The sequence below is a fragment of the Gossypium hirsutum genome, chromosome D02 (assembly GCF_007990345.1).
Source record: "Gossypium hirsutum isolate 1008001.06 chromosome D02, Gossypium_hirsutum_v2.1, whole genome shotgun sequence".
Classification (NCBI taxonomy): Eukaryota; Viridiplantae; Streptophyta; class Magnoliopsida; order Malvales; family Malvaceae; genus Gossypium; species Gossypium hirsutum.
The window spans coordinates 3391161-3403017 of NC_053438.1; the positions used below are offsets into that span (position 1 = coordinate 3391161).

An 11857-nucleotide genomic window follows, 5' to 3' on the forward strand; every position below is an offset into this window, starting at 1 on the left:
TAGAAGGATCAATTTGTTTTTTATCTAACATGCATGGACTAATTTGTCTAGTTTTTAGTAGAAAGGATAAAGTGCAATCTAACTTCTAGTACAATACTTTTATCTAATTCTACCCATCTTTTAATTCCATGCCAGTTATATTTTTTTTTTGAAAAATGCCAAATCATAACTTAACAACACAAGTGGATAGAACTTTTAATACACAACGATTTTGCACTTTGGTTTCTAACGTACAAAGATTAATTTGTCCATTTTTAATAGAGAAAACAAAATACAATCTAACTTGTAGTACAAAACCTTTATAATATTTTCACCATTTAAGTCTAATGTTAACATCAATATTGGAAAACCCATTCCTCGTCCCCTCTCTACTAATTGCCAAAAAGAAAATTCAAAAGTATCCATAATGTAGAAAATTTTGGTTTTATGGAAAAATAAAGGCTTGAACTATAACTGGTTTTGGAATCTTCAACTTGATAGCCAACCAACTTACATGCACAAAGTTCTCATTCTTGATTTTTTTAAGACATAGAATGAGTGGATGACGTTTAAGTCAAGGTCATGTGCGGATAGAGACCAAGCTATTGAATATCCTATCTATAAAATACTTTGGTAATCGGTCCTTGTATATAACTATAATTATATGCTTTATATAGTCATATTGGTAGTTGAGAAAACCAAATTAATACGTATATTCTAGTGGGTGGAAATTTAGTGTAGACGCCCATCAACTTTCGTAATTAACGAAATTGAAGACTTAAAAAATGTGTAAACATAATCGAAGTCCTCGTTATGGGCCCAAAAAAAGGCATGTTAACTTGTCTCTCACACATGAGGATGAAATTGAAAAATTACTTTAAGGTTAGATATGAATAATAAATTTTAAAGACTTCACTTGCATTAAGAATAATATTGATGTCAATCGAATTAAGACACAATCGGTAAAATAAAAATATAAATGTGTAAAAGATTTTATATTTTTTGTATTTTTTTATTGTAATGGGCCAATTTTGTTGGCCTGGCCCAGCTCAAAAAATTGAATATTATAAGCCCACTTACAAACAATTAACCCAAACCCAAAAAGCAGCCCAATAAAATAAAACCCTTGGATCAAAATTAACCCAACACCTAAACACAAAAAAAAAAAAAACCCTAGCCCCCAACACCAAATCAGCCGCCGCCGCTTGCCACGTCAGCACCACCACAACTCCTCCATGTCAGCCTCCGTACCTCCAAAGTTGGCTCTTGTACCTGCAAAACAAACAAAAGGATAGAAACGAAAAAAAACAAAAAAGAAGAAAAAAATCTTGTATTTTCGGCTATAAAAAGCCACGATAGATTTTATATTTTTTTTTCACACACGAAATATACAACAAAATAGCAATCAAAACAAAGAAAAGATTCAAAAGGTGGTTCTTTTTTTTTCATTTTTTTTCTTCTTTACTTGTATTTTTCTTGGTTCTTTTTAGAAAATAAACACAAAAAAGGGAAGAAAGGCTTTACCTTTTCGGTTTTTCGGCACCGTGGGAGGTCGAGGATGTCGTTTCCGATGAAAAACTATGCTTTTCTAGGCTCGGGAGTCAAAAAGCCAAAAAATGACTTATTTTTTTACTTTTCGGCAACCGCGGAACAAAACGGCGTCGTTTTGCTTTGCACCAAAATGGAGCCGTTTCAACCTTGCCCCCATACTCGCGCGTTCGACCCGACTTGAAAGGGGGATCCGCGTGTTTTTGCAAAAAGGGGCATTTCTCTTTTGGCCCTTCCGTATTTTTGGTCTGTTTCAATTTAGTCTTTTTTCGCTTTTTTCTTTATTTTTAAATTGGACCACAAATATTTTTTCTTTGCAATTTGGTCCCTGGTGCGCTAATCCCTTAGGGAAGTGACGCGTGCCCAGGAATTGGATTTATTTCCCATTTGGCCCTCTCTTTTTTCTTGCGCATTACAACTTGGTCCCCCAGCCTATTTTCATGTGCAATTTTGTCCCAAATTTGAGATTAAACATCAATTTAGTCCTCGTTTTAATTTAATTTAATTATTTATTAGTTTAATTTGACTTAATTTAGTTAATTAATTAATTTTAATTCAATTCAATTTATTTATTTAAATACCAATTTCCTTATTCTTGCTATATTTGTGTCTTGTATTTATGGAATATTATACATCATTTTGTTTATATTAGAGGTGTCCATGGGCCGGGCTGGGCCAGGCCCAGAAAAAAATTTCAACCTGCATCCTAGGCTCGGGCCCGACCCAGCCCGAAATATGGGCCTGAAATTTTGTCCAGGCCTGGCTCGAGAAAAAATTCCTAAGCCCGGCCCGGCCCAATGGCCCATCCAAAATATGAGAGGGTTCGGGTAAAAATATAGGCCCAAAATATGGGTTTGGGCAAAAAATGAGGCCTATTTAGAAAACGGGCCGGGCCTCGAGAAAATTTTTTTGCCCGGGCCCGACCCGGCCCAAATATAATAAATATATATTACATAAATTTCTCATTTCCCCTCCTCATTTCCCATTTCCTATTTCCCTAAGCCAATCCCTCCTCCTTTTTTATTTTTATTTTAAAATTTTTAATTTTTATATTTCATATTTCATATTTTAAAATTTAATTTTAATTATTAGTATTGTTAAATTTGTTGATATGATATTTCATGGGCAAGAGTTCTACTCTAAAATAAAAATAAAAATTCTGTTTTTAACTCTTTATAATTTATAAAATTTTAAAATAGTAATGGTAAAATTACACTTTACCCCTCAAATAATAAAAAAAGGTTAATTTAATCTTTTAAAAATTATAAAAATATAGACTATTAAAATGGTAAAATTATTTTTTTCTATCATAAAAAAGGCCGGGCCGAGCCTGGAAAAAATTTTAGGCCCATATTTCGGGCCGAGCCCAGGCCTAGGAAGTGGGCTGAAATTTTTTTCTGAGCCCGGCCCGAACCCAGCCACCTCTACATCTACGTATATGGTAAAATGCATTTTTGGTAAGTATTTTAATATTCAGTTAAATTCGTTTGAGGTATATATATATATTCGGTGATAATCCAACACAAAAACACCCTTTGCTCAAAATAGACTTTTCATTTTTGGTCAAGTATTTTAATATTTGGTTAATTTATATTTTTGTACCCGCAAGTTATTCGAATTCGACTCAAAAATTTCATTAATGTATTCCGTAAATGAATAATAACACCAAATTTTATTAATGTTAATTTGTCTTTTTTCAGGATCAAAGATAAATAATAAATTTTATAAAGTTAAAACTATAATTTTTTAATTATATTAAAATATAATTTCATAAATTTCTTTAAAAAATTATCTTTTAATTTTTAATTAAATTAGTAATTATTAACTCAAAATATTGATTTTTTTTATTTCTCAAAAATATTAGCGTAAATCTGATAATTAATCTTTCACACTCTATCATTTAGGTATTGGTAAAGTCAAATCCAACTTGTTTGACCAAAAAAGTTTATGTGGTGTAGAAAATTTTAGTTTTGTGGAAAAAAGGATGTTCAATGCACTAATTGGTGGCGGTCACATTGGGTTTGGGAATTTTAAACCTTTGAAATTTGATACCAAAAACGTATACGTACACAATTTTATTTCTTGAAATTTTAGTATTTTCTTTGATACTGTTAAAATGATAGTTATGAATATTAAGGATATTAATTTTTTTATACTTTTTCTTGGCTTTTCATGCAATATGAGTATATTTCAATTTTTTAATGATAACATTATATACCGCACTAAAATAAAAAAAATACAATATTTAGAATTATTCATAATTTCTCCCGAATTTTTAAATAGAATGATAAACACCTCAAATCCACGTTTTCATGTGTTGACAATAATATTAATACCAATCAAACAAGATTTAATTAGCAAAATAAAAATATGAATATCAGAAAGTTTTTATAATTTTTGTGTTGATTTATTATTAAAAAATTATATATTTTAAGCTATGACTAGGCTTGAAATTTAATTTATTGCCATATACAATATTTTAGCTAGGTTTGAGTTTTAAATTGAAATTTTTATTATTAGTTGAAGGTTGATTCTATGGTTGCTTGTGTGCTTGAACCAATAGTCACTTCTTTAGGTATTGCTTCATTGTCTTACTTGTTTATTTTAAGAGTTGATAAATTTTAGAATAAAAGCCTTACGTTATTGATTTTTGAAAATATATGAATGAGTAAAGCCCATAACATAAAGATCATTTGGGTTGAAATTGAAAACTTTGGAGATTGATTTCTCACAACTCAAGGCAAAATACTTGTCAAACAAAAAAAAGTCACTTTTCATATTTTAAAGGCATTGGATTGAATCGAAACTCTTATGGAAGTAGTGTCTTATGCTGATTATTAACATTCTTTGTAGAGAACTTAAGTAGCATATAAACATAACTTTTGTCTAGATTAAGAGACAATCAAAAGATTAAAAACTTGATAGAGCACAAATTTGTTTAAGTAAAGAATTGCTTATGTGTACATTATTTCTGTAAACATTCAAAAGAGTATCTTGAGTAGCAAAACTAAACTTTTGAGGCAGAAGCTTAGAGGGAGAATATCTAGTCTTTGTACGACGGTGAGATCGGTAAATTGGTGAGTGTTAGACCTGGTTAATACTTAAATAATTAGTTGCACTACGAGAAAGACAGTGAACTATTGCTCTGGGCAAGACTCCACAGATATAGACTCAGTGGCGGATTCAGAAATACGACTTAGGGGGACAAACTTTAAAAAGGGGTTGGTGTTTTTTTGGGGGAGTTTAGGGGGACAAAATTTAAATTTTTAGGGGCTTTAATGTAATAAAGTTTATCTTAAGGAGGTGCTATGTAAATTTCTAAAACATTGCCCCCACCTGCCCCCCTTATATCCATCAATGTGTAGACTAAAATCGAACTACATAAATAATCTCGGTGTTCATCTTTATGTTTAAACTCTAACCATAGTTCCAAGCACCAATTTAATCACGGTGTTAAGAAATAACATATGTAATGTAGAATATCACAAAAATGTGTTGGCATTGATTTATTGGTACAAACATTCTTCATACATCCATGGCTACTGACGCGACGAGGGGAGACAGAAGAACAGAGAAAGAAGAACATACTTACCCAGTGGACAAAGTGCTCTTCAGTAAAGTACTTATAAATCCAGTTCAATGTGTACAATGCTCCGTATGCACTGCAATAACAAGGGATTATATTAGTCCCCAACCAAGAATTAAACGTTTCCACCAGCAACCCCTTGTTGCTTGGAGATGCTGAAGTAATTTTTTATCGCTAGGATGGAAAGATAGTATAGTGGGCTGTGTCTTGATTGTTTGTTAAGGCTATAATTTTAATCATACCTATTATTGTTTCTTGTTTCACCAGTTGCATCCTATTTACAGTTCCTTAGCGTTATCCACTGTGCTAGGGTGGTTCTTGTTCATATATTAATCACCACGCGCCTTCAGCAAATGCAAAGCCAGCCAGCATCTTCTGATTTGTCATTGGATACTACACTTTCAGCAAATGTAAAGCCATCAGAATTTCCACTGTTTTTAGAAGGTCAAGACAACAAGAACAACATATGTTGTATTATTGTCAAACAAGATAAGTTTTCGCATATTAACGATTCTTTTTCCAAGATGAATTATTCTCCTGTTGCATTTTTATTTGGGTTCAAATGTTCTGTGAAGTTAGCTTGCCAGTGCTTGTTTGTTCATCAGCATTTACAGCTCATTTGTCATTGGATACAACACTTTCAGCAGAATTTCCGCTGTTTTTAGAAGGTCAAGACACAACAAGAGCAGCATATGTTGTATCTAACATTTATATTCAACAACTGGAAACCATGTCATAAATACATATGAGAAATATTTAAAAATCCTTGGTTGAATACTCGTGCACTAACATTTTTTAAAAGTTAATTTTGTGTTTCTTTTTTCATCTCTATTATTATAAAATTTCCTGATTTACTTGATATCACCACTTAATTTAGCATTAAAAAAATGAAATATTTTTATAAAAACTATTTATTTCTACTAAACCACTACTTTAAAACTATCCATTATCATACAACTTCTCTTTAATAATTCACTATTCTTTCAACATTCATTAGTTTTTCAAACATAAAATTTATAAATAATTATTTTTACCTACATTTTGAATGATGCAATTTCTAGCTATACACTAAAATACTCCATTTATCAATTTAATTTAATTCAAAGAATTATGATAATAATTGAAATTTCAAAAAAGAAAAACAACTAAATAATTGAATATTTATATACAAAAATAAAACAAACAAGACAGACTTAAGCTTTCTTACCCCAAAGACAAGATCTTTATTCAAAATGCAAAACTAGCAAAATACTCCCTAAAATTCATCTAAACACATCTTCTAAAGATGTAATACCCAAGAAGATTGCCCACAGTTGAGTAACGGCAACTGCTGATGCACTTCCCGACGAAAGAAAACCAAACTCCTCGCCAATGTGGATTTATGTAAAGGATAACAACAATTGTTAACAACATAACTACATAAGAAGCCAAAAAGCTCACACAAAAAACATATGTGTCTAGAAAACTATCTTCTCTTTCATCATCTGATATTGTTGATGTTGAACCGGTTTTGGAGCAACTTATATGAAGCATAGGTCCACAGAGAAAAGGGTTCCCCTCGTAACTGCTTTCAATGAAAGTCACAAATTGGTTTTGTTCTGGAATACTACCTGACAAGTTGTTGTGTGCAACACTGAAAACCCCCAGAGAGTTCAACTCTACCAGCTGGTTTGGGATTTCACCACTCAAGTTGTTGTAAGAAAGATCCAAACTCTCAATCTGCTTAAGTTTTGAGAATGATGAGGGTATAACTCCGACCAACTTATTGTGTGACAAGTTCAAAGAATGGATTTCATGCAAGTTCCCTAATTCAAGTGGGATTTGACCGGTTAACTCATTGCAAGATAAATCAATCCCAGACATGTACTCAAGGATGTCGCCTCCATATGAGTAGGATCCACTCTTTGTGGTAAACTCTACCGATTCTTTCATGTAGCTATAGGAATGCATCATGTGCTCGAAAAGTATACCCGTCTTTAATAGTTTCAATTCATCCAGTTCTGAAAATGTTGGAGACATTAAATCTGGTGTCATGGTCTTATCCTTATTCATTGGAAGAGTTAAATTTCCCAAACAAGAAGGTATAGGACCGGAAAACCTATTTTGAGAAAGATCTATAATGCTCAAGGAATACAAGGTGCATAACTGGACTGAAATTCTTCCCCGTAAATGATTAGCTTTCAAGAGAAGGACACTCAAAGAAGAAAGTGCGCCGATCCATTTTGGAATACCACCGGTAAAGTTGTTTCCTCTAAGATCTAATGTCACTAGTGAAGTGCTTTTATTAAAAGCAAGTGACAATGGTCCACCCAGTCTATTATTGTGCAGGTGGACATGCTCTAGGTTTGGAGGATTAAAACAAGATGGTATAGAGCCAGATAAATTATTTTCAGAAAGATCAAAAAATTTGAAGTTATTCAAGTTGCAAAATTCCACTGGAATAGAACCCTCGAAACCATTGTTAGACAAGTCTAATCTCTCCAAAAGTGACATATTCCCTATCCATCTTGGAAGCTTTCCATGCAATCTGTTGTTACTAAGATCAATATCTGTTAGTGATGTTGGAAACTGAAAAGTGGAGACATCAAAATTTGTCATCTCTCCAGAAAAATGATTTCCATCCAAATATAATTTTTGTAACCCATTTGCATTGAGAATCACAGGAACTACATTTCCCTTGAGGTTGTTGTTTGACAGTCTCAAAAGGAATAGTGAGCTTTTCCTGACCAACTCTTGAGGTACTTTTCCAGCCAATTGATTGTTTGATAGATCTAACATTGACAAATTCTTCATGGCGCTTAAACAAGGAGGGATATTGCCTTGAAAGGCATTCTTGGATAAGAATAACTGCTCCAAATGTGGAAAAGTTGAACATATATTGGTTGGAAGCTGACCTTGTATTTTGTTGTCAAACATGTCGATTGAAGATACATTTGAATTAGGAGTCGACAGTAATGTGAGAGGACCTGTAAAAGAATTACCCTTCAAGATGAGATCTTCTAACTTTGTGTTGTTTTCTAACAACCAAGATGGGACAGTTCCACTGAAATTGTTCTGAGAAAGATCCACAAATCTCAAGTCATTTTGGTAGTAAAGGAAGGTAGGAAGTTCAAGACTGAGTTGTTGAGATGTTCTGCACTTGGACAAACTAATGAATTTCAATTGAAATTTCGGGACTAAGGTGTGGAAGGAAGGTTCCATTTCCAACTTGTTTCATCAGCCAAGAGGACCTCAAGGTTTGGAAAGTTTGCAAGTGGCACGAATGAAATTGGAATTTGAAAATGATTACTTGAAAGAGAAATGACTCTGAGCGATGTAAGACTTGCTAAAGGAGTTAGATTTCCGGAAAATCGATTGTTGGAGATATCTAACTCACGAAGAGATGTCAAGTTACTGAAACAATGAGGAAGCATCCCTCAAGTGCATTCCAACTCACATCCAACACTTGAAGGTTCCTTAGATCACAACATCCTGAAAAATTTATGAAATCATGGAAGAATTTCTAATTAAATTTTGTTTTCTAAAACAAAATAGGAGAAATCAGATAATGAAAAGCTCGTATAGAAAATTTTACCGTGATTAGGTAAGGAACCAATAAGTGCACACCTATATAGAGAAAGTTTTAAGAGAAGTGAATACTCCAATGCTTTGCAAAATGTTGATGTTGAGACGAGAATAATCGAGATTTATTTCCTCCAGGTTGCTTAATTCTAATCAATGACAAGAGGTAGTAGGTGTTAATGAAACGTAAGTTGTTTTGGAATAGAAGAAGTATTAGATGTTAATCAAGAAAAGGTGTTTACCTGATGAGAAAGCCTCTACTAAGTTTTCTAGCGGAATGCTATCGTCGGTGACAATAATTTGTAGACGAAGAACTTTTTAACTTTTTCAATCCATTGTTTTCTGTGAGCCAAAATATTTTGATAAAAATTGTGGAAACTTCAACATGATTGCACTAATTGTTTTTCTTTTCTTTCTAGCATTTTAAGATAAATAATGTGTAAAATAGAATTTTCCTTTATTGGAATCATTATATTACTTTAAATTTATCACCACTAAATAGAAATTTATTATTAAATCAAAGTTTTAAATTTATTATTACTTAAATGTTGTTTATCTTGGGTGATTTTGATGAGAATAATTTATTATATAAAAATAAAATTATATTTCTTAAAGTAAAATAAGAGAAATATTTTAAATTTTTTTGAAAGTGTTTATATACATATTACACTTAATCACTCTTTTGAAAATTCTAATTACTCTTTTAAATTTTATGTTAATTTTAAAAAGTATATATAATTTCAACAAAAATATTACTTTAATATTAAAATGAAGAGCTTTTGTGGGTAAAAATTTTATATGAGTTTATTTAATTACAAAAATAATTTAAGAATTTGTTTAAAAAATATGTAATAGTTTCACGGTCCTGGGGTTATTTGAGAGCGTAGTCGCCCAAGGTTGGAAGGGGCCCAAAATTTTTTTTCCAAATTTTAGTATGGGAAAAAAAATCAGACTAAAATAAATAAATTAATTGCCTAGAGCTTTCAATTTTTCACCATAAATGCTTCATCTCCTAAGGCTAAAAAAAATTTCAACTTTTATTGTATTACATTTTATAATTTTTTTTTAAAAGGACTCAATTTATTATTTTGTCTAGTTTGAGGACTTTTTTAAGTATATTAACCTATTTTAAAATTCCACATTTTTAAAATGTCTTAATTTTCAAATTAAAGTACAAAAACATTATAATCCACAAGCCTTAATTGCCATGTCAACATAAATCACCAGAAGATATGCATCCAAATCTGGGAAAGAAACAGATAAACTTCATTAAATCATTCTAAAACATGATTAATATTTTTGTCTATCTATAGAGGCATAATTTGTCAAAAAAATAATAATTTTACCTTTCATATCTATTAATCCATTCAATTGATTGAAACCTATGCTCAGAGATTTCAGATTTGAAAGCTTGTCTAGAGTTACAAATACACTGTTATTGAAGAGATTTGCTTCTAAATTAAGCTCTTCTAAATGGGTTAACTCCAATTTCTTATCATCATCTATAAAAGATTTAACGTAATTTCATCAATGAAAAAAATGATATAAAATTTAATTATGTGTATTAAATTAGTTAACTGAACCCCAAATTGTGGCTTAATGGTTCAAGTGTTCGAATTATCATTGTTTAAAAAAAATAAACTTAATTAATGGACCAAAATATAAATACATACCTTTGAAGGATTGAAATCTTTCCATTTGATTCCACCTTAAATCCAACGTCTTCAAAATTTTCAAATTATTCAATCCTATATATATATATATTGAAGTTGAACAAATATTTTAATAACTTGGCTGAAGTGAAAAGGGTAAAAGTAAGGAAGTTGAAAAATCCCCAAAAGTGAAAGTACTAATTTGAAACAAATAATTATAAAGGGTTCCACATAAGTAAGGACTTTATGCTTGAAAGCCTTCAAGGAAGGAAAATGTGTGGTTTCCATGGGATGTGATTATAATCCTTGTTTGCTGGATTCCACCTTTTTTATTTGGCCAACAAAAAATAAAAAAATTATATAAAAAAATTTGTGATTACTAAGGCTTCAACAGTCAACCTTGAAGTTTGAATAAAATTATTCAATCCCAAAAATTGACCAAAAAATTTCCCTCAAGCAAAACTTAACTTTAAAGTAGAAAAAAAAAAACCAGAGAAAGCCAATGTACCTTGAATATGAGGCCACTTTCCTTCTAATAGGTTGTAAGCTAGATTTAAATATTGGAGAGATGAAAATTGGCTCAAAGATAATATAAAGCTATCATTCAGATGATTTTGACTTAAGTCAAGGAACTGTAGATTTCTGAATGTAGATGATAGCTTTTCAAAACCTGCAGAGTTAATAATAACAAGTAATCGCAAAATTAACAGTAAGTTGTGTTGAAAATATGTGTACATAATAGAGTAACTAAAGATGAAATGAAGGGCAAATCAAATATAGAACCTTCATTTTCAACACAACCGGCTATGCCACTCCCTGTCAAATAAAGCCTCTTTAATTCCTTGAAGGGAAGAAACAAAGAGGCATTCAGATACCAATAATCCAAGTATCCGGACCTCATAGAATCAAGAGAGAGTCCAATGAGTCTCCCAGTGGTGGTGTTGCACTCAATCCCTTTCCATTTACAACAATCTGAACCTTTCAACTCGTCCCAGCTGTCGAACTCATTATAGTGATTGAAGAAAGGTTTGAGTTGCAAGAGAGCAACTCTCTCATGCTCCACACAAGCATCAATAGTGCACCACCTGCATCCTTCTAACAGTAGCAACACACTCATCGCTGCCATCCTCATAAACCACAACCATTTGGAGTCCATCATCTCTCTGTTTTTGCTTCTCTCTCAATTGTATGCTACTTCAAACTTCTATTGCATAAGCCTTCATGAAACTAGTTATTTAAAGACAAGGATCTAAGGCTGAAGGCAACGCCACTAGTCCACGCTGAAATAGTCCACTAAATGTAATTTCAGACACTGACGATATATAGGCCCTACAAAGTGTGGTTGTGGAAATAATCTAAACACCTATCCTCCAAATTAATACTATTCCTTGAGAAATTATTAAAGGTCAATTTCTGGTTTTAGTCCCTACGCTAAATTCATTTTGAAGGTTTAGTTTTTATATAAATTAAGATCAAATTTTTATAATTAAATTATCATTTACGTCTGCTTTAAAATTATGAAAAAAATATT

At 31.6% G+C, this 11857-nt stretch overlaps 1 protein-coding gene across 6 annotated transcripts; it reads right to left on the reverse strand.

The window, feature by feature from the left end:
• Window positions 1–6241: 6241 nt before the first annotated feature.
• Window positions 6242–11589, reverse strand: LOC107939062 (receptor-like protein 13). Of its 6 annotated transcripts, XM_016872346.2 has the most exons (7): window positions 11110–11579; window positions 10835–10996; window positions 10348–10422; window positions 10021–10176; window positions 8917–9918; window positions 8688–8823; window positions 6242–8584 (listed from the first exon to the last, which is right to left on the reverse strand). In XM_016872346.2, the coding sequence occupies exon 7, from the start codon at window positions 8312–8314 to the stop codon at window positions 6380–6382; it is 1935 nt and encodes a 644-aa protein (XP_016727835.2). In that variant the 5' UTR covers window positions 8315–8584; window positions 8688–8823; window positions 8917–9918; window positions 10021–10176; window positions 10348–10422; window positions 10835–10996; window positions 11110–11579; the 3' UTR covers window positions 6242–6379. The 6 variants fall into 6 exon arrangements, with proteins under 6 accessions (XP_016727835.2, XP_040943988.1, XP_040943987.1 ...); XM_041088054.1 differs by lacking the exon at window positions 10021–10176; XM_041088053.1 differs by having other exon boundaries at window positions 10348–10996.
• Window positions 11590–11857: the final 268 nt, after the last annotated feature.